Raw genomic sequence first — 22,540 nt, forward strand, 5'->3', positions numbered from 1 at the left:
TTCTGATATCCAGCAAGGAAGGTGTGTCATCAACATATCACAGGTTGTTAATAAACCTCCCTCCAATCCTGATGCTACACTCCTCCCCAGATACTAATGTACAATTCCTCCCCATGTAATCCAGTTTCTCTGATGACTTGCTCCGTATACAGGTTGAATAAGCGAGAGGAAACAGCCCTGATGCGCACCTTTCCTAACTTTAAACTACACAGCATGACCTGTTCTGTCCACACATTTGTCTCTTTGTCCCTGTCCAGGTTCCGCATGAGCACAATTAAGTGTTCCAGAATTCTCATTCCTCTCAGTGTGATCCATCATTTTTCCTATTATCCATACAGTCAACTGCCTTTACATAGTCAGTAAAATACAAGTAAACATCTTTCTGGTATTCTCAGCTATGAGCCAAGATCAATTTATCAGCAGTGCTATTCCTCATGCCACGTCCTCATCTGAATTTGGCTTGAATTTCTGGCAACTTCCTGTTGATGTACTTTTTTGTATTATCTTCAGCAATACTTGGATATGGTATTAATGCTAGTTCTGTGTCCTATTGAGTAACCTTTCTTTGAAATGGGCAGAAACATAGACCTATTCCAGTCTATTGGCCAGATAGCTTCCTTCCAAGTGTCTTAGCATAGATGAGTGGATATTTCCAGTGCTTCATCAGCTTGTTGAAAGCGATATTCTGTCAATTCCTGACATTTGTTTTTCACTACCGTCTTCAGGGAAGCTTGGATTTCTTCTTTTGGTGCCATTGGTCCTCGATCATATGCTGCCTCTTGAAATAGTTGTGTGACTGTGAATTCCTTTCCTCTTGTTTTGCTGTCCCCTGCATCATTCAATATTTTGCCCATAGCCCACTCTCAGGAGGCTATACTGACTCATAACAAGTCTACATAGGGTTTCAGAGGCTATAAATGTTTACAACAGCTGAAAACCTCATTTTTCTGCTATTGAGAAGGTGGTGAGTTTGAATTGCCAACCTTACCACCAGGGTTCCTGGTCAGAAACCTTCAATATTGTAACTCTTGACTTGAATTTCTCCTTTTTTAAGGCTTGAGAAATGCTGCACATGTTCTTCCTTGTTGCCTTTCAAATGCCATGCCATTGCAATGCTTTACTTAGTTTTCTCATGCTGTCCATTGAAATGTTCTGCTTTCCTATTTTGCTACATCTTTTCTTCCATTTGCTTTAGCTACTCTACTTTCAAGAGAAAGCTTTAGGATTCTTCTGATATCCACTTTGAGTTTTTTTTCTTTCTTGTCTTTTTAAAGACTTTTTGTTTTATGTATCATGTTCTTGATATCATCCTACAGATTGTCAGGTTTTCTATCATTGGTGTTCAATGTGTCAGCTATTCTTGAGATGTTTTTGAAAGTCAGGTAGGGTATTCTAGACCGTCTATTGGCTATCGTGAACTTGTTTTAAATTTCTTCAACTTCTACCTGAACTTGTTTATGTCAGGTGCTGTGAAACTACTTCTAAATCATAGCAATTCTATGTACAACAGAACTAAACACCTCCTGGTCCAGTGCCATCACACAATTGTCATATTTGAGACCATGCTTGTCAACCCATCTCGTCAAAGACCTTCCCCTTTTTCTCTCCTTCTCACCTTTACAAAGCATGATGTCCTTCTCCAGGACTGGTTTCTCGAAGTAACATGCCCAAAGCACATGAGACCAAGACTCACCGTCCTCGCCTCTATGGGGCACACTAGCTATACTTCTTCCAAGACAGATCTGTGTATTCTTTTGGCAGTCCATGCTACTCTCAACAATCTTCAACAGCAGCATAATTCAAATACATTGATTCTTCTTCAGTTTTTCTTATTCAGTGTCCACCTTTCACATGTGTATGAGACAACTGAAAATACCCTGGTTTATTGGGTACACTAATGATGTTATTAATTGAATCACCATATACTCCAGGTTTTTAAAATAGTTTTTACCATAAAATTATAATAAGACCACTTATGTAAACCAGAGTCCTACATAACCCAGAGACAAGCAGATGCATTCTGAGCTCCCACTTAATTCTAGCCCAATCCAAAACAGTTAATTCTTAAGACCCTGCTCGATACTCACCATCATGGTGCAATCACTGAAGATTTGGTTGCTACAGCAAAGTGTGGTGATGAAAGCAGATGGCAATCAACTGGAATTATTTCTGGGGCCTTTAAGGCTTCTATACAAACAAGCAGCCATGTAAGTGAGGTATCAACTAAGTCCACATGGAAGAAGCACACTGAAGATATGATCCAAAGATGACAAATAACAAAATCCAAATATGATGAAAGGAAAGATATCAGAGCTTAAAATGTGAACACCCAATTGGTAGAAGGTTATGGAGGACAATGGGAGCCCAAAATCCATCTGCAAAGTACCGATTCTGATCAAGCTTCTGGTAGATCCCCTCTGGCCTCAGTTGAGGGATGTGGACAGCTTTAATATCAGGCAGAGATTATTGTAAACTTGATTACGAACAATGGAATAATATAGTACCTGGTCAGGTGACCTCCCTCTTGACCCATCCTGAATTTACTCTAGGTTTAACTATTTCCTCTCTTGTTCCAAGACAGAAATTTTCTCTCTGGCTTATTTTAATATTGCTGGTGGTCTTTTCTTTATCCTTTTTTTCTGGTTTAAAAAAGTTGCTTCAGTTATATTTCCCAGTTTATGAGGCACAGAAAGAGTGGATTCATAGAGATAATGGCTGATATAATAGCTTATCAGGGAGGGGGAGGGGTGGAGTTTGAGGGGAATTGAGGAGCAAATAGTGACTGCAGGAGAGGGTAGGGTGCATTAGAACTGATTGTGATGAGGTATATACAACTGTTTTTAAAAGAAGTTTAACTATGAAAGTATATGATACGTGAATTTTAAATCAATACCACTATTTAAGAAAAGAACAAAAATACTATGACTTAGTGCAGGCACACCTTAGTCCTCAAAGTAACATCCTTCCTTTTTAACACTCTATAGAAGTCTTGTGCAGCTGATTTACTCAATGAAACGTGTCTTTTGATCGATTGACTGCTGCTTCCATGAGCATTGATTGTGGATTCAAGCAACATAAAATCTTTGACAACTTCAATTTTTTCTCTGTTTATTATGATGTTACCTATTGGTCCAGTTGTGAGGATTTGGGTTTTCTTTACAATGATCTGTCATCCATACTGAGGGCTGCAATCCTCGATCTTCATCAGCAAGGGCTTCAAGTCCTCCTCACTTTCAGCAAGCAAGGTTGCATTATCTGTATATCACAGGTTGTTAATAATCCTTCCTCTAATTCTGATGCCACATTCTTCTTCATATAAGCCAGCTTCTCTAATTATTTGCTCAGCATATAGATTGAATAAGTATGGTGATATGATAAAACCCTATAACACACCTTTCCTGATTTTAAACCATGTAGTATTCCCTTGTTCTGTTTGCACAGCTTCCCCTTGATTCATGTACAAGTTCCACACGAGTACAATGAAGTGTTCTGGAATTCCTATTTTTCTCAAGGCTATCCATAAGTTGCTATGACTTACACAGTCAGAGATGCCTTGGCATAGTCAATAGAACACAAGTAAATATCCTTCTGGGATTCACTGCTATCAGCTGAGATCCATCTGATGTCAGTGATGATATCCCCTGTTCCACATCCTCTTCTGAATCTGGCCTGAAACCTCTAGCAGCACCCTGTCAGTGTACTGCTGAAACTTGTTGGATGATCTTCAGAAAACATTTTACTTGCATGTGATATTAATGATATTGTTCTATAATTTGAGCATTCTGTTGGTCCACCTTTCTTTGGAATGGATACAAATATGGATCTCTTCCAGTCAGCTGGCCAGGAAGCTGTCTACCAAATTTCCTGGCTTCAATGAGTGAGTGCTTGCAGGGTTTTGTCAGCATGCTGAAACATTTCATTTGGCATCCCGTCAGTTCTTGGAGCGTAGTTTTTGGTTAATGCTTGCAGTCAAGCTTGGCCTTATACTTTGAATAACATTGATTTGTGATCATATACTCTTAACTCTTCAAGTGGTTGAATATTGACCAGCTTCTTTTGGTACAGTGATGCTGTGTATTCTTTCCAACTTTCCCAGCATACTCAATATTTTCCTATAGAATCTTTCAATAATTCAATTCTAGGCTTGAATTTTTCTTGAGTTCTTTCACTTTAAATTATGCTGAGTGTGTTTTTCCTTTTTGGATTTCTGATGCATAGTTGTTGCACATTTCTTTTTATCATCATCAGGAGTTTATTTATTTTAAACAATCATCTTATTGGGGTCTCGTACAGCTCTTATCACAATCCACGCATACATCCACGTGTCACGCATATTTGTACATTTGTTGCCCTCATCATTCTCAAAATATTTGCTTTCTATTTGAGCCCTTAGTATCAGCTCCTCATTACCCCTCTCCCTGCTCCCCTTTCCCCCATGAATCCTTGACAGTTTATAAATTATTATTTTGTCATATGCACATTTCTAATATTTTACTTTGTCTTTTATGGAGCTGCCCTTTGGACTTTTCTGTTCAGCTCTTGGAATATTTCTTCTATTTACTTGAGCTATTCTACTATTAAAAACAAATTTCAGTATTTCTTCTGATATCCAGGCTGTTCTTTCCTTCTTTCCTGTCTTTTTTAATGCCTTGCCTGTCTTTTTAATGAGTTTCTGGTTTTTTCATGTCATTGCACTGCTCACGTGGTCTTCATGGTGTCCATGCATCAAATTTGTTCCTGGGAGGTTCTCAAAATTCAGGTGCAATATAATCAAGCTCATAATTTGACTCTCATGGATTTATTTTATTTTTTTAAAGGAAGGAATAGAAATATGTTCTGTGTTATAATTAAGAACCTTTATGAAAAACCAACATTATACTCAATGGAGAAAGATTTATAAATGTCCTCATGAAAACAGGAATAAGGCAGAAATAACTACTCGCCCCCCCTTCTATTCAGTGTTTCAGGAAACCTAGCAGAGCAATAAGACAGCAAAAGAAATGAAAATGATCCAAATTGGAAAAGAAAAAAGTGAAACTATTGCAAATGGCATATTCTCTCTAAATAAATAATACATTGAAAAGCTTTTAGAGCTTCAAGTGGGAAGAGAATGCTTTGAAAATGATGATGGCAGCATATGTGCAAATACGACTGACACACTGGATGAAGGTATGGATTGTAGCAAGAAATGTTAAGAGCCCTCAATACAAGCATTTAATTAAGAAAAGAAAATCTTTTAGAACTAATAGAAAAAATAGCAAAGTTTCAGAATACAAAATCAGTTGCCATCACTTTGCAGAATACAAAATTAATTTCCATACACGGGTGATGAGAAATCTGAAAAAATAGATTAATAAAACAGCTCCATCCAATTATAATAGCATCAAAGAAAAATAAACTAATTATAATTAAATTTACACAGGATAAACTTACACAATGGAAGTTATAAAACACTGCCGAAAGAGACTAAAAAAGATATAAATATGTAGATAGACATTCTGTGCTCATGGACTGGAAGACTTAATATAGTCAAGCTGCCAATACTCCCAATACAATCTACAGATACAAGACAATCCTAATGAAAATTTCAACAGGATTCTTTACAGAAATGGAAAAAGTAATCCTTTCTTTTATATGTAAAGGCAAAATACCTTGAAGTGTCTAAGCATTTTAGAAGAATAGTAACATAGAAAGTCTCAAATTTCCCAGTTTCAAAATATATTATACAGTTGCAGTACTCAAAACAGATTGATATTGATTTAATGATAGACACATAGACTAATAAAATATCACTGACAGCCCATAAATGAAGTTAAGCATCTGCAGTCATTGATTTTCAACAAAGGAGTTAAATCCATTCAATGGGGGATGGAAGAGTCTATTCAACATAGGATGCCGGCAAAACTGAATTTCCACATGCAAAAAAATACGAAACAATCTCCATACTTTGTGCCACAGATGAAAACTAATTCCAGATTGATCAAGAATCTGGATGTTAAATCTAAAACCATAAAGTTGTTGAAAGAAAATATAGGCACTATATTTATATTATATTTATAGAGTTTAATTTTTCCCAGTTATATATTATAAGCAGCAGAGAACAAACTAAATAATTAGAATATAATAAAAACTACTCATGTTCATTAAAGGTTTTGTTAAAATAGTGAAAAAAACATCCAACATACTGGGCACAGATCTTTAGGAATAATGGAGTCAATTAGGACAGCGGTTCTCAACCTGTGGGTCGCGACCCCTTGGGGGTCGAACAACCTTTGCACAGGGGTCGCCTAAGACCATGGGAAAACACTTATTTCCGATGGTCTTAGGAACTGAGATACTGCTCCTCTATCCGTTTCCAAGCGGGTCCGCCACCATACAGATATGCCCACATACGAGTACGTGGTGTGATGACATCATCGTGTACAAATACAGGTGTATGTGACAGGGTTATGGGAACCAGTCACACATGTGTAGAGAGCAGCTACTGTATAGAAAGCAGCTGCTGTGTTGAAAGCAACAGTATTGGAGGTAAAATGACACTTCATGAATTATAATTTCATATTGTTTTTGTGATTAATCACTATACTTTATGTTCAATTTATAACAATGAAAATACATCATGCATATCAGATATTTACATTACGATTCATAACAGTAGTGAAATTACAGTTATGAAGTAGCAACAAAAATAATTTTATGGCTGGGGGTCACCAAAACATGAGGAACTGTATTAAAAAGAATCACGACATTAGGAAGGTTGAGAACCACTGAATTAGGACCTAATATATAAAGTACAGTATATTTAAAATGTCTTCAAAATAACAGGCGAAGACAAATAACTCTATCAAAAATTGCAAACATATGTAAACAGACACTTCACCAAAGCATATAATCAAATATCCAACATGCACATTAAAAGATGCTCAATGTTATGAGGCATCAGAGTAATGCATACAAGAACCCCAGTGAGGTGACATTTCACTCTGTCTTGGATTGCTAAGATGTTTTTTTAAAATATGGAATGCTTCACGAATTTGCGTGTCATCCTTGCACAGGGGCCATGCTAATCTTCTCTGTATTGTTCCAATTTTAGTATATGTGCTGCCGAAGCGAGCACAATTGCTAAGATTTTTAAAAGGGAAAAGTGACAAATTTTGACAAGAATATGAGGAAAGTGGAACCCTCACTCCATTGCTGGTAGGAATGCAAAATGATATAGCAACTGCAGAAAAATAAAACTATTTTTAGGAACTTTAAAAAATAATAGAATTTTTAAATGGAACTACCATATAAGTTTCTGGAACATTCTGTAATATGTATGAGTCTGGAGAAAATTATGTTGAACAAAATAAGTCAATAACAAAAAGGCAAATATTATATGTTCTCTTAATACAGTGACAAGAGTAAGTACTCAAAGCTCATTGGCAGTTGTGTGTGTATGTGTGTGTGTGTGTGTGTGTAGAGAGAGGGGAAGAGTAGTTCCCAGGTGCCACACTGTTTATAGTGGTGACACTTAAAGTGAGTGATGTTTACACAGCTTGAGTAATGCAACTGAGGTCAATTAGCTGCACATTCTTAAAATGATTAATTAGAAAATTCTAGATTGTATGAAGGTAAGTAAAAACTATTGTTACTAGGGTTTCAGTTCATATGTGAACAGGTTTATTCCAAATAAAACATGCTTAAATATGTTTCTACTAAAAGTGTATGGCTGCAAACAAGTTCAGTAATACACTTGTCTTAGCCTCATTAGGGTACCTTAAAAAAAAGTCAAATCAAAATAGCGACTTCCAGGGTTATTTGATGAGCCAGTTAAGTTCAAGGCAGAGTAGTCAGCTGAGAAGATTACGGTGACTTTTGAGAGGGATTCTCAAGAACTAAACTTTATAGATGTTCTTGACGGACACTTTGTAGATTCTTATTAATTAGGAAGCGATTAAAAAACTGAAAACTGCACTGGTGAGTAAACAAAACAAATAAAATGGCAGGGGCTAGACAAGTTGTGCTGAGGCATGTTTTCATCACGACAAGTCACCTGTTCATCCTGTGAGGTGATCAAGCTCTGTCCTATTAAAATGCCATCGAGAAACCTTTCCTCAATCCACCCTACAGTCCTGCTCTTGCCGCTTCACATTCTCTCTTGTTCCTCAAACTCGAAGACTATTTAAAGAAACATGGAAGAAGGGGAGGACCGTGGTCTAGAAGAGGGAGAGGAGAAAAGGGGGAAGGAGTCCAGAGCACATTATTGGAGAGTTTTGATGAGTAGTTTAAGTTGTAAGATTAAAAATTTATGATCTGAATGTAAATCCCCACCTAATTTACAAGAAAACTGTTTTAATCCTATCGATAAGTAACACACACATATATTTAAATTGATGATGTTGAAGGAAGAAGGTCAAGCTGCACTGAAAGCATTGGTGAAAAAAAGGTGCCAGAAACTGATAGAAGAGCAATCGAAAGATTCCAACCCACTGATGGCTCACTACAGGTGTTCACTTATCTAACCCAAACGTGAGAGACATCTGCTAGACCTGATATATATTTGTGCCTATGCCAAAGAAGGGGATCTTACAGAATGTGAAAACTATTAAATAATATCACTATTATTACATACAAGTTGAATTTTGCTGAAGGCCACTTCAAATTAGTTAATACAGTAAATGGAAGGGACCTGCTACAAGTTCAAGCAGCACACTGAAGCGGTCATAGAATAAGGAATATCATTGATGCAGATGGATCTTGGCTGAAAGCAGAAGGCCAGGAAGATGTTTACCTTTGTTTTATGGACTATGCAAAAGCATTCAACTGTATACCTACTGTTAGTGTACCTACTGTTTGTTAGTATACCTACTGTTAGTAGCCCCTGGCTCCTGGCCAATAACCTTTGCCCGTGCCCCATGCTCCCTCCCTTCTCCTCCATCCCCTCCCACAGTTTCTTTCGCTTGGACTCCAGAAGACCCGCAGGATCTTTTTGGCCCTCTGCGCTCTCTAGAGCAGAAGGTGCAGAGAGTAGATGTCGCTCTCTGCCCTGTTTAAAGCGGCCCTCGCCTTTGGAAGATGACTTCAGCAGGAGCGAGTGTCCTCATTAGCCTTTCAATTCCCAAGGACTTTTTTTTTTTTTTCTGAAGAGGCGAGCCTGTTGCTTTGGCAACAAACTTGCAACCTCCACCTCACTCTCTGGAATGAGAACACGATCTATTAATACACAGAGTAGACTAGGGAGTTGATGTGCTCATCGCAAATTTTCTTTCAAGGACAAAACCGTTTCCAGCGCTGGGCTGAGCCCTTGGTGGCGCTGCGGCGAGAAGCTAGCAAACGCCGCGAGCCGATTGCTGTGGGCGGGCGACAGTGGCGAGGAAGTGAACCTCTATCTGCCGACAGGTGGCTTTGGCGGCGGACAGTGCGCCGGGGAGACCCGATGGCGGTTGCGCACCGAAAATCCTCGCGGAGCAGGCAAGTGGGGTCTCTTCTCCTTTTCCTGTGGGTATCCGTGGGGGGCGCGGCCACCATCCGCTACTCGGTGGCGGAGGAGATGGAGAGCGGCTCGTTCGTGGCCAACGTGGCCAAGGACCTGGGGCTGGAGGTGGGCAAGCTGGCGGCGCGCGGGGCGCGGTTGGTTTCCGAAGGCAACAAACTGCACTTCCGGCTCCACCGCAAAACCGGGGATCTGTTTGTGAAGGAGAAACTGGATCGCGAGTCCCTTTGCGGCAAAGCGGACCCGTGCGTGCTGCACTTTGAGATCGTCCTGGTGGAGCCGCTGCAGTCCTTCCGGGCCGAGGTCAGGGTGTTCGATATTAACGACAACGCCCCCGTTTTCCTCAACAAGGAGCCCCTGTTGAAGATTCCCGAGAGCACGCCCCTGGGCTCCCGCTTTCCTCTGCAGAGCGCGCAGGACCTGGACGTGGGGCTCAACGCCCTGCAGAACTACACGCTGAGCGCCAACGCCTATTTCCACCTGCACACCCGCTTCCGCAGCCACGGGCCCAAGTACGCCGAGCTGGTGCTGGATAAGCCTCTGGACCGCGAGGAGCAGCCTGAAGTCAACCTGACCGTGACCGCCGTGGACGGCGGGTCCCCGCCCAAGGCTGGCACCGCGCACATCCGCGTGGTGGTTCTGGACGTCAACGACCACGTGCCGCAGTTCTCCCGGCTGGTGTACCGCGCTCAGGTCCCCGAAAACAGCGCCAATGGTTCTCTGGTGGCCACGGTGACTGCCACTGACCTTGACGAGGGCACCAACAAGGAAATCACCTATTCTTTAACTCAAAACCCAGAAGCCATTCTGCAAACCTTTCAGATTGATGCCCGCACTGGAGAGATTCGACTCCGTGGGCCCCTGGATTTTGAAGCCATCGAAACATACGACATTGACATTCAGGCGACGGACGGAGGAGGACTCTCTGCCCACAGCAAAGTCCTGGTGGAAGTGGTGGATGTGAACGATAACCCCCCGGAAGTGATGGTCTCCTCGGTGTCCAGCCCCCTCCCTGAGGACTCCCCGCCCCAGACCGTCGTGGCCCTTTTCACTGTCCGAGACCGTGACGTGCGAGTGGGAGGGAAAATCTCCTGCTTCCTCAGAGGAGATCTCCCCTTTTCCGTCAAACCTACGTTCAGAAATTCCTATGCTCTGGTCACTGACAAAACCTTGGATCGGGAGGAGGTTTCAGGCTATAATGTCACCCTTGTGGCCACGGATACTGGACCACCGAATCTGTCCACTGAGACTGTGGTCGAGGTGCTAATCTCTGACATCAACGACAATCCACCAGTGTTTCAGGAAGACTCCTACATCTTGACGGTTCGGGAAAACAACAGTCCTGCGGTGTTTATTGGCAAAGTACACGCTGAAGATCTAGATGTGGGTGAGAATGCCCAAGTGACATACTCTCTGCTGCCTCCAAAAAGTGGCGATCTGTCCGTCTTCGCTTACATCTCCATTAATTCAGACAACGGGAAGCTTTATGCACTGAGAACCATGGACTACGAGGCCATCCAAGATTTTCAATTTGTAGTGAAGGCAATTGATGGGGGCTTCCTGTCACTGAGTAGCCAAGTGACTGTCAGAGTGGTTGTTCTGGATGATAATGACAATCGTCCAATGATTTTGTATCCGCTGCAGAATGGCACCTTCCCGTGCAATGACCTAGTACCCAGATCGGCAGAAGCAAACTACCTAGTGACCAAGGTGGTAGCTGTAGATGGTGACTCAGGTCAGAATTCTTGGCTCTCATACCATCTACTTAAGGCTACTGACCTTGGATTATTCTCTGTTCAGCGGCAAAATGGGGAAATCCGTACGTTGCGGCAGATAACTGAGCGAGACCCCATGATGCAGAAACTCACCATTCTTGTTCAAGATCATGGCCAACCATCTCTCTCCACTACCGCTTCACTCAACATCCTGCTGGTGGATGGCTTTTCAGAGCCCTACCTGCAGTTCCGGGATCCATCTAAGCATCCTAAAAAAGTGAATCCATCCACCAAATATTTAGTCATTTCTCTGGCTGTGCTTTCTTTTATCTTTCTCTTCTCTGTTACAGTGATCTTCATTATGCATATCTACCAGAAGATTAAATACAAAGAAAAATTTACAGTTCAAGAGCATTTCTATGATGACTGTAATTTCCCTAACAACCTGGTACATGTGAGAGGCAATGGATCCTTATCTCAGCCTTGTTCTTATGAAATGTGCTCAGCCACTGGCACTAGTAACAGTGAGTTCCGGTTTCTGAAGCGCTTTATGCCCAATTTCCCCTTCCCACAGGGCAGTGGAGAAGTAAAAAGAGAGGCTGATGCCAGCTTACCACCAGATTCTGATAGGAACAGCTCTCGGGGAATAGAGGGCCAGGCCCGGATAGCTGAAGACTACATGTAGCTCATACGAACGGCCATTATGAAAGGAGCCCAATATTACACTTGGTGGGTACATGCCCCCTCTTCAGAGAAATAAAAATGAGGGTAGTGGATTTTAGCTTTAGCAGAGAGTTTTAGGCTGTGTAGTTTAGCAGAGAGTTTTAGGCTGTGTAGTTTGGTGGAAATAGAAAACCCAGACTGAGGCACGGCCTCCTCCTTAGTACAAAAAATTATCCCAATCCCTTTAAAAGAAATGCTGCCATCTCTAAGTGCCTGTGTGGCAGAAGTGGGAACTTTTGCTTCTCCAGTTTTTCTGTGCTAGGCAAGTCATGAACAATCATTTATACCTCCACTGGAGTTCCTTAGTCCTAGCCCTGGAAATGATTCCTTCTATGAGATTATCTGTTATTTTGCCTTTAAATTATTGTCCAATAGAAGGTTATGTATCATGGGAAGAGAACTAGCTTTCAGTTTTGACATTTAAGGATGTAATTATTCTTGAGAATCAGGGATATAATGTATGATTCAGAAATTTCTAGATTTTCAGTGGTTAATTTGAGTGGAGATTATATTTGAGCAAACACCTTGCATTTCTTTATTCATAATGGTGGGAATACCTAATGAATGGTAGTTCACACAGATAACAAAGCTGAGAGGAAGAATAAAGAAAGGGGAAAAATGTCTACTTACTTGATTTATTTTAGAAAAAAATATTTATTTTAGAAATATTCTCCAAAATGAAGCTAGAGGTACATTCTCTTAATGGTTGTTTGGGGGCATTTGGACAAATCTCAGATCTCACTCCTTCATGCCTGGGTATCTCTCCTTGCCTTACCAGACAGCAATTATTTGAATGTGAGAGATGAAAAGTTAGTGCAGATAAAAATAAATTAAGCCTAATATAGTCACTTGAACAGGCTATGAAATAAAACAGCTTTAAATGAAAAGGAGAGTACAAATTAAACGCCCTTTTGAAAAGATACACTTTCAGGAATAACCAAATATAGTTTTAATACATTCCATGTTTCCCTCTGAGAATTCTAAAAAGTAAAGTCATGGAAACTGAGAAAAGGAGCTTTTCATAGCAAATCATTCATAAAATGACATAACATAGGGAAACAAGTTAATTTTCTTTTTTCAGCATCTGTTTTTCTTTGTACACTATGTTAGGTTCAATTTTTTAAAAAAAAGCAATATTAAAATGTTAACACATTTCAGATATTAATTAGCAACGTGCCTTAAACTAAGAATCCTGGTGGTATAGTGGGTTACCATTTGCTGCTGGCCACAAGGTTTGTAGTTCAAAACCACCAGCCACTCTCTAGGGAAACATAATGGCTTTCTACTCCTAAATAGTTACAGTCTCAGAAAGCCACAGGGGGCAGATCTACCCTGTCCAGTATGATCACAATGAGTCAGAATTGAGTCACTGGCAGTGAGAGCAGTTGTAAAATGTGCCTTCCTACTTAATAATTTGTTTTAACAAGCCTTTACTTATGTGCCTTATTTTATATGAGTAGGTGTGAATTTAGACTTAAAACGTACATCCTCTTTCTTCCTACACAGGAGGACACAATATTTGTTCCTGGAATTCTAAAGGTATATCAGTAAATCATCTTTCTTATTAATACAGGTCTACCATGAATTATAACAACTCTCACTTGGAGTAAAGGTCCTCTTGAATAAAATGTAAAAGTGTTCCATTGTATTTGGAGTAGAATTGATCAAACCCACTGAACTCCACCATAGAGTTGATTCTGACTCACAGCAACACTTAGGGTTCCTCCAGACTGGTGAAGACATTGTTACATTGAGAGGCTTTAAGTGAGAAAAGACATAGAATTAACTTTTATGTATAAGTACTAATGAGTTACTAATGTATTATTAACTGAAATCCACTGGAATCCCTATATTTTATTGCACTCCATAATTTGATTGCATAGTTGTCATTGGTTAACTGTAGCTTATTATAATTTATTGATGGGAGCATAGCCAGTGGAGCCTGACTTGATGTCCAGGATTAATGAAAGAAAATGGTATAGATTGGCGACTTTCAGACTTTGTTTTTCAAACAATGGCAGTATAATTCTCGCTCTAATACATACACACTAAAGAGGTGACATGAGTTTGCCAACTGTATTTTTTCCAAGCATGGGTATTAAAATAAAAAATACCATTTCCTACACCATCGTTTCATAAAGTAAATGATATCTCAATATGGTAAAAATAATAATCTCCTGAAGAAAACTATCCTTTAAATAGAAAATACAGAGTTTATGAATTTTTATTTATTTATCTATTTATTTTGCCATTTCCACCACCACCCCTTCATTTTCCCTTAGACATGTGAAAATTTGATTCCAGATCTGGAAACCACTGAACTAATTGATGAACCAATCTTATTCAGACTTCAAATTCCCAACCAAGTTCAAAATTTATCGCATGATTTAAAACTAAAAACACCCCTATAGCAATTCGTGGAATCTGAAGTTAGGCATTTTCACTTAGAACAAATTCTATACACAGATGAGATTAAGTATAGGTCTACATCACCAGATTTTAAGATAAAGAAATGGAAATTATTGGGGCAATTGCCACAAAAAATGTCAAGTAACAAAAGTATTTGGATTTATGTAGTACCTGGTGGCATAGTAAGTTACAAATTGGGCTGCTAACCTCGAGGTCAGCAGTTCAAAACCATCTGGCACTCTGGGGCAGAAAGATGAGACTTTCTGCTTCTGTAAAGATTAAAAGACTCAGCAATACTAAGGACCCATTTCTACCCTGTCCTATAGAGTCACTATGAGTCGGAATTAGCTCAATGGTAGTGACTGAAGGTAGTTCTCATACGCTCTTCACTCAACTTCCACAATGTTAACAACATATATAGCCCTGTCCAAACAATCTAACTCGTCATTGAGTCAATGCTGATTCATAGCGACCCTCTGCAGGTTTCTAAGACTGCAACTGTTTACAGGAGTAAAAAATCCAGTCTTTTCTCCCATGGAGCTGCTGATTGGTTTCGTACTGCCAAACATGTGGATCACAGCCTGGCGTGGACACACTGCACCACCAGGGCTCCTTATGTAACTGTGAGGTTCTCAAAATTAAGAAACAATCCTTGGCATCGTTCTATTAACTGAACTACAGACTTCATTCAAATTTCACCAATTGTTCCTCTACAATCCTTTTTTTATGTTCTAAGACATAATCCAGTATCCAGCACCTGTGATAGTTCTTATATCTATCTCTAGTGAGGAGCCCTAATGGTGTAGTGGTTACGCGTTGAGCTGTGATCCCCATCGTCAGTTCGAAACCACAAGCAGCTCTTTAAGTGAAAGACTGGGCTTTCTACTCCCGTAAACAGTTACAGGGAGTCTTGAAAACCCACAGTGGGTTTTCTATGAGTCAGCATTGACTTAATGGCAATGAGTTTTGTTTTTAGAGTCTATCAGGCACTGGACCTTGAGACTTTAGAAGGGATGTCAGTTATTAGGATTACCTTTGAATTTTCTGAGGATTAAATTGAAGTTATATATTGTTGGGAGGAAGATCATAGAAGTTAGTGGTTCCTTCTCATTGCGTCACATCCGAGGGGTACATGGTATCAATATGTTGTATCACTGTTAAAATAATATCTGCCAAATTTTTCCACCGTAAGATTCTTTTTGCCTTAATTATTAGTAATTAATTCTCTTTGCCTTTATTATTAATAATTACTTTGGAGTAGATACCTTGAAACTATGCAAATGTATTTCTACTTCAGCTTTGAGCACTCATTTTAGCATTCATTTCTGAATATTTCCTGTAGCAATTGTCATTCTGGATTTCTAATGGTGCTTGTTCTATTTCTCTTGTTTCTTTTATTTTTCTTATTCAGAATTCCTCTGTAAGAAAATTTGATTGTTTCTCATTTATTTATATATTCAGTTGATTTCTTATATATGGTTTCATAGATACAATAATTTATTTTGTTGCTCACCAAGTGCTCTTATCTGAGATAAATAGGTTTTTGAGACTGAAATTATTCACATAGAGCAATAGAACACATTTTTATCGAGTTAATATTTGTAACCATATGTGCTAGATTATAAATATGTTTATTTAAACTTTTCAAGGTTAATTCATAATGAAGACTTCAATTTAAGTAAAAATTATACTCAATTTTTATTTCAACTAGTTATAGAATTATAAAATAGATATTAAAATAGGAAATTTAAGCTTTTGTTGTGTAGAATGTTTATATATTTATAAACGATGAAATATATCATTAAAATAGATTCATATGCTGAAATTAGGCATAGAGACATACAAAAAATGAAATTGTCTGGTTTTATGTATGTCTTCCTAAAATTAAGTAAATACAATACTTTCTGTCATGTCTGAGTCTTTTTTGTTTTCCATTTAAAGATTTATCTATTTCCTGAGAACAGAATTTACTCATATAATTTCCCCATATCAAGAACTATTTTCTGTAGAGTTCAATATGATTAAAACATGTGATTGATCCATCATCTAGTCATCAACCAAAAATGTTGCTTCTTTTCCAAATAAATGTAAAATTTATATTAAGTAAAAAAATACATTGTAACTAGGGTTCTAGTTCATACATGTATGAGTTTATTCCAAACAAAATGTATTTAAACACATCTCTACAATCTGTGGATTACTGCAGACATGTTTTCTCAGTAACACACTTGCCCTAGCCTGATTAAAGTGCTTTCAAAATGATTTATCAAAAAGACTGGTATTTTTTGCCACATGGAATAAAACAATTTTGAGGCCAGGACTAATGCAAAATTATTAACAAAACCCAAGTAGACATCTTCTGAAATCATTGAAACTTTACAACAAGTTTACAGGCATGCTGACCCATTTTAAGATGGATCAAGCATATTAAAGATTAAAAATATCTCAACAAATGTGCTTTACACAATTGATGTATGTATGGATTGTGATAAGAGTTGTATGAGCCCCTAATAAAACAATTGAAAAAAAAAGAATAGTAAGACAAGAATGATGATGGCTACAAATGTACAAATATGCTTGACACAATGGATAAGATGTGTGGATTGTGATAAGAGTTTTATGAGGCCCCAATAAATGATTTTAAAAAATTAATTAAACTGTTAAAAAATAAAAAAATAACAATTCAAGGCAAAGAGGTCAACTCAGATGAATGCTTTTGGGACCCCAAGGTGTTATCTTGATAGGTTTTTTTTTGAAAGACACAAAAAAAGTCATGTTGAGCTTATTAGGAAGAAGTTCTAAGAAAATTGAGAAACACATTGGTTAGAAAAGGCCACAAAAGTTGCACTGAGGAATTTTCCCCTCCAATCAGGAAGATACACCTGCTCCTTCTTTGAGGGTAGCAAGAGAATTTCATTGGAAACCTTACCTTACCCATCCATCATCCCTGATATTGCTCCTTTAGACAATTTTTAACTTGTTGCTTCTCAAACTCAAAGAACATTTAATGGGAATGCGATTCCAAGTCCTTCAAGGAAGCTAAAACTCCCCTTTTGACACGGAGTAAATCGAAGAGCATCAAATTCGTTGGGGGAAGGGCTAGGAAGATGGAAACATCATCTTCAGAAGTGTATAGACCTAGATGGAGAATATATCCAAGAAACAATACCTTCAATTTAAAAAATATTTTTGTTTAATAGGTCTCTTTAGAATATTGGCCTCTTTCAAAACCACAAGACCTCTTTAGAGTGTTGAAAAGCAAGGATGTTACTTTGAGGACTAAGATGGGCCCTGACCCAAGTCATGGTATTTTGAGTTGCCTCATATGAATGTGATAGTTGGAAATTGAATAAAGAGGGCAGAAAAAGTATTGATGCATTTGAATTGTGGTACTGGAGAAGAATATTGAAAGTATCATAGACTGCTAAAAGGACCAACCAATCTATCTTGGAAAAAGTACGGCCAGAGTGCTTCTTAGAGTCAAGGATGGCAAGACTTTGTCTTACATACTTTGGACATGTTGTCAGGAGAGACCAGTCCCTGAAGAGGGACATTATGCTTGGTAAAGTAGAGGATATAGAAAAATAGGAAATCCCTCAGGGAGATGGGTTGACACAGTGGCTGCAGCAACGGCTCAAACATAGGAACAATTGTGAGGATGGCGCAGTACCTGGCAGGGTTTCATTCTCTTGTGCATGGGGCCACTATGAGTCAGAACCGACTCAATGGCAGTTAGCAACTTGATTTTGTAGCAATACCTTTGAATTACTATTGCATAGCACTGAAACAACATGGAAAAGTTATACTGACAAAGGTTTTTCTAGTGACTATGTAGGTTTATATTGAAATTTGCCATTCTCTGTTTAAACTGAGAAATAAAAATTAAAAATAGAAAAATTTAAATAAAGCAACAAACAGAAAAGATACATAAAATGGTAACCAGGGTTGAAACCCTGGGTTTCTAAGGTATAGGATAAAAAGCTGATAATGGTTACCATTGGTTTAACTTGTTTGGGGTACTAAGAAGAAAATGTTCCCCATGAAAGATAAAGAACAAAATCCAGATCATTGTTTGGAGCTAGGAGCAAGGACGGGTCTCTCATGCTCATAAAAGGAGTTTGAAAACCCATTGACAACAGATTCCTGAAGCTGTATATTATAGACCAAACTTATTGTTGTTCAGTGTCATGGAGTTAGTTTCAACTCATAGCCTCCCTATACACAGTAGACCAAACACCACCTAGTTCTGCGCCAGTATCACAGTGTTCCTATGTTGATGCCCATTGTTTCATTGTAACACCTTAAAGAGATCTTGTGCAACAAATTTACACAATGAAGTGCACCATTTGATCTCTTGGCTGCTGTTTCCATGTGCATTGATTGTGGATTCAAGCAAGATAAAATCCTTGACAACTTCAATCTTTATCGTGATGTTTATCATGATGTTACCTATTAGTTCAATTTTGAAGATTTTTGGTTCCTTTATATTGAGCTTCAATCCATACTGAAGGCTGTAATTTACTCTAGATTTATTGGTAAAACATCTGCAAGCTAAACTAAAGATCAAAACCCACTGCTATTCCATTAATTACAACTCATAGTGGCCATATAGGGCAGAATGGGTTCAAACTGCTGACCTTAGGGTTAGCAACTCAACACATAAACCACTATGCCACGAGGGTTCCCTATCTGCATGCTAGAGAGTTGGATATTAACTTGACAATAGTTCAGAGACCTTCCATCTCAGTGAAATTTTTAGCTCTCCAGTGAATGGGGCATGTCAAGATACTCCTACTAAACTAATGAAAGATAATTCGTTGTATCTGGCCTCTCCCACAACTAAAAGAAGCTCTTTGGCTTTGGGAGGCAATGTATCTTTCACTTGGGTCTGCTACTTTGGCCTAGTTATCAAAATATTCCCAAAGCTTCTAGTTTTGATTGGGACCTAGAACAAGAGAAGGATCTGCCACAGGTTCAGGCAGTCATGCAAAATTGGAGGGTTGTTTTTTTTTTTTTGCACACCTTTGGGATCTGGGGGCAAAACCATGCCATCCTCTGAAGATAATTACTTCCTTTTGAGAAACAGCTTTTGAATTGTTACTGGGCCTCAGTAGACTGAACACTAAACCATGGACCACCAAGTCATCCTATGGTCTGATCTATTCATCATGAACTTGGTGTTATCTAACCCACAGAGTCATAAAGTTGGGCCTGCCCAACTGAACTCCGTCATTAAATGGAAGTGGTCTATAAAATATTTGACTCAAGAAACACCTAAAGGTACAAGTAATATGCATGAGCAAGTAGCAAGCTGCCCATGGTCTCCACACCTGTCACATCACTTTCTGCACTTATGACCTCATGGGGAATTCTTTAAAATCAGTTGACTGAGGAAGAGAAAGCTTGTGCTTGGTTTATCGATGGTTCTGCACAATATGCAAGTGCCATTTGACAGTGGACAATGGCAGCACTACAGCACCTTCCCAATAGCTCTTAAAGAGTAGTCCTCACAATGGACAGTTTCAAGCAGTCCACCTGTTTGTTCATTTTGATTGGAAGAATAGTCAGATGTGCAACTGCATATTGACTTATGGGTCATGGGCAATGCTTTAACTGGATGGTCAGGAACCCCGAAGGAACATGACTGGAAAATTGGTGACAAGGTGTGTGGGAAAGAGATATGTGGGTAGACCTTTATGAATGGTAAAAAACAATGAGGATATTAGTGTGAATGGTCATGAAAGGGTTACTTCAGCAGAGGAAAATTTTAACAATAAAGTGACACGTTTTGTGGAAACCAGTCATCCTCTTTTTCCAGCAGAGTGGATTACCCAATGGGTTCATGAACAAAATGGCCATGTTGGCAGGGATGAAGGTTATGCATGGACTCACCAACATGAACTTCTACTCACCAAGGCTGATTTGGACAAAGTCACTGCTGAGTGCCTGATCTGCCAGTAGCAGAGACCAATACCAAATCCTTAATGTGGGACCATTTCTCAGGTAGATCAAACTGGTAGCAGGTTGATTACCATCATCCTGAAGCAGCTGGCTTCAGAGAATGGTCCTCTCCAGGCACAATCATGGCACCAGCTAGGTGGTAATACCTTGTAAAGCTGGAGCAATGTTCTCCTAGAGGTTGTATATACTCTCACCCAGCATATGTGGTGCTCTTTCTCCAGTTGCTGGCTTTATTGGGCTTTTCACCAAGGGGTAAAAATAGGAGTGGCACCACTTACAATGCTCCTATTGACCCCCTTGCAACATTTTTGCTCGATGTCCCTGAATCTGTATGCTCTTTGCGTCTGGGTGCTTGAGTTCCAAAGGGAGGAATACCCCCTCCTGGAGACATAATGCCAATCCCATTGAACTGGACATTAAGAATGTCTCCTGAGTGGTTTGGTTTCTTTATTCCTTTGTATCAACAGGCAAAGAGGAAAGTTATTGTATAGGGTACTGTGATTGATCTTCACTAGTTAAGATGAAATCCATTTTATGTTACATAATGGAGGTAATAAAAGAACATTTGTGTAACTCAGGAGATTTCTGAGGGCATCTCTTAGTACTATTGTGTCTTTTGATTACATTTCTGGCATGACTACTAATGGAACAAAGGTTCGATTCACTTCACCAAGGAAAGAACCCTACCAAGCTGAGGTATTTGATGAGGTTGAAGGGAAAACAGAATGGGTGGTGGAAGAAGGTAGTTTTCAGTACTAGCTATGGCCATGTGTTAAGTTGCAGAAACAAGGACTATGATCTTCATTCGATGCATGTATACAAGGAGTATTTCCTTCTTGTATGCATGTATCATATTTTTTGTTTTGTTCGCTTATAAAATCTGATATTTAAATGGGGATAATATATTTTAAGTTATAGATGTGTTAGTTGCATTGTGTTAGAAGAAATTGTGACTTTATTAATGTTTTTATTTGGAAATTAGATATTGTTAAAAGAGATGTGTGCAGGTGCCACATTGGTAAGGAGTGGTCTGTGATCGCTCAAGTTACACATCACTTTAGCGGAACCAAGATTCCCAGTGGTTTGGCCGTTGAGGCATAGTAGTCCACCATGATGAGCTCTAACACCGCGGTCATCTTGATGATGCGAGCTGCTGTGAGCAACCAATCATTGAAAGGAGTCTTCCTCAGAGGTGTGGCCAGCTCCAATATAAGTGGATGCTAAGAAAAAGCTTGCTTGTTTTTGCTGGATCTGAATCTTTCATCAAGCTTCTCATCTGCTCTCCAGTCAAACTGGACTTGAGAATATGGCATGCCAACCTTGGATTCATTTACTTCTTGAGCCAAAAGTCTACCATTTTACCTGGTCACGTTGGATTTATCAGTCCATGCAACTATACAAGTCAAGAGAAGTCTCCAGCCTGGCATCTGACCCCACAAACTTGGAACATGTCCACCTCTACAACTGTATGAGCCATTTCCTTAATATACACCTCTACACACACACACACACACACACACACACACACACACACACACACACACCGTGTTTCTCTCCTCTAGAGAAATGAGGAAAATGTATGGGAGCCATCCCTGAGTTCCCCCAGTTACACAAGGGGAAGGACAATCCAACTCCATATCTCCCCAGGGATAATTTCTCTGAAACAAAGGTCAGATAGTCCTCCTCTTCCACCCTTCTTTATCCTATTCTGGCCCAAGCTGTCCCTTCCACAACACACTATTTTCCTGGTGGGTTTGACAATGTGTTGCATTGGCCATACAGAATTCACAGACGTTATGGAGATTGATTAAGAAAGTAAACAGGTTTCCACAAGTCAGGATCAGAAATTATTAGAAGGAAACAATCCCTAAGTAGGTGGTACCCCTTCATAGCCATGCAATCCCTTGGTCTTTGCCCTGTGTAGGCCAGTGTAGCAAAGCTTCTTTAACACTAAGAAATGCCCAAAGAACATCCACTTTGCAAATCAGCCTCCTACACAAAAGCACTCAGATTTACTTATTCCATGGGCTCAGAAGCCTGCTACTCTGCCTCACGGTCTTGGCACTGCTCTCTGTCTCAGGGTCTCAGTACTGTGGCCTGTGGTGCCTCTGCTGCCTCCACTGTTTCAGGCAGAGGGGTCTCACATGTTCTCTACTGATGGATTTTATTTCTTGATGGCTGTGAGATTTCTGTTCACACTTTTGATATGGTTTACTTATAACCAGCATAATGGCAAGCATGGTCAATTCCCTAATGA

At 39.4% G+C, this 22,540-nt stretch overlaps 1 protein-coding gene and 1 non-coding gene across 2 annotated transcripts; one reads left to right on the top strand and one right to left on the bottom strand.

Annotated features, from left to right (window-relative positions):
• Window positions 1–7,010: 7,010 nt before the first annotated feature.
• On the bottom strand, window positions 7,011–7,117 carry LOC142441920 (U6 spliceosomal RNA). The gene has a single exon (XR_012783198.1). It is a non-coding gene; the product is annotated as a U6 spliceosomal RNA (small nuclear RNA).
• Window positions 7,118–9,418: 2,301 nt separating this feature from the next.
• PCDHB1 (protocadherin beta 1) lies at window positions 9,419–11,875 on the top strand. Its single transcript, XM_075543141.1, has one exon. It carries the CDS (start codon window positions 9,419–9,421, stop codon window positions 11,873–11,875), a length of 2,457 nt encoding a protein of 818 aa, XP_075399256.1.
• The last annotated feature ends 10,665 nt before the right edge of the window (window positions 11,876–22,540 follow it).

Source organism: Tenrec ecaudatus, chromosome 2 (assembly GCF_050624435.1).
Source record: "Tenrec ecaudatus isolate mTenEca1 chromosome 2, mTenEca1.hap1, whole genome shotgun sequence".
Classification (NCBI taxonomy): Eukaryota; Metazoa; Chordata; class Mammalia; order Afrosoricida; family Tenrecidae; genus Tenrec; species Tenrec ecaudatus.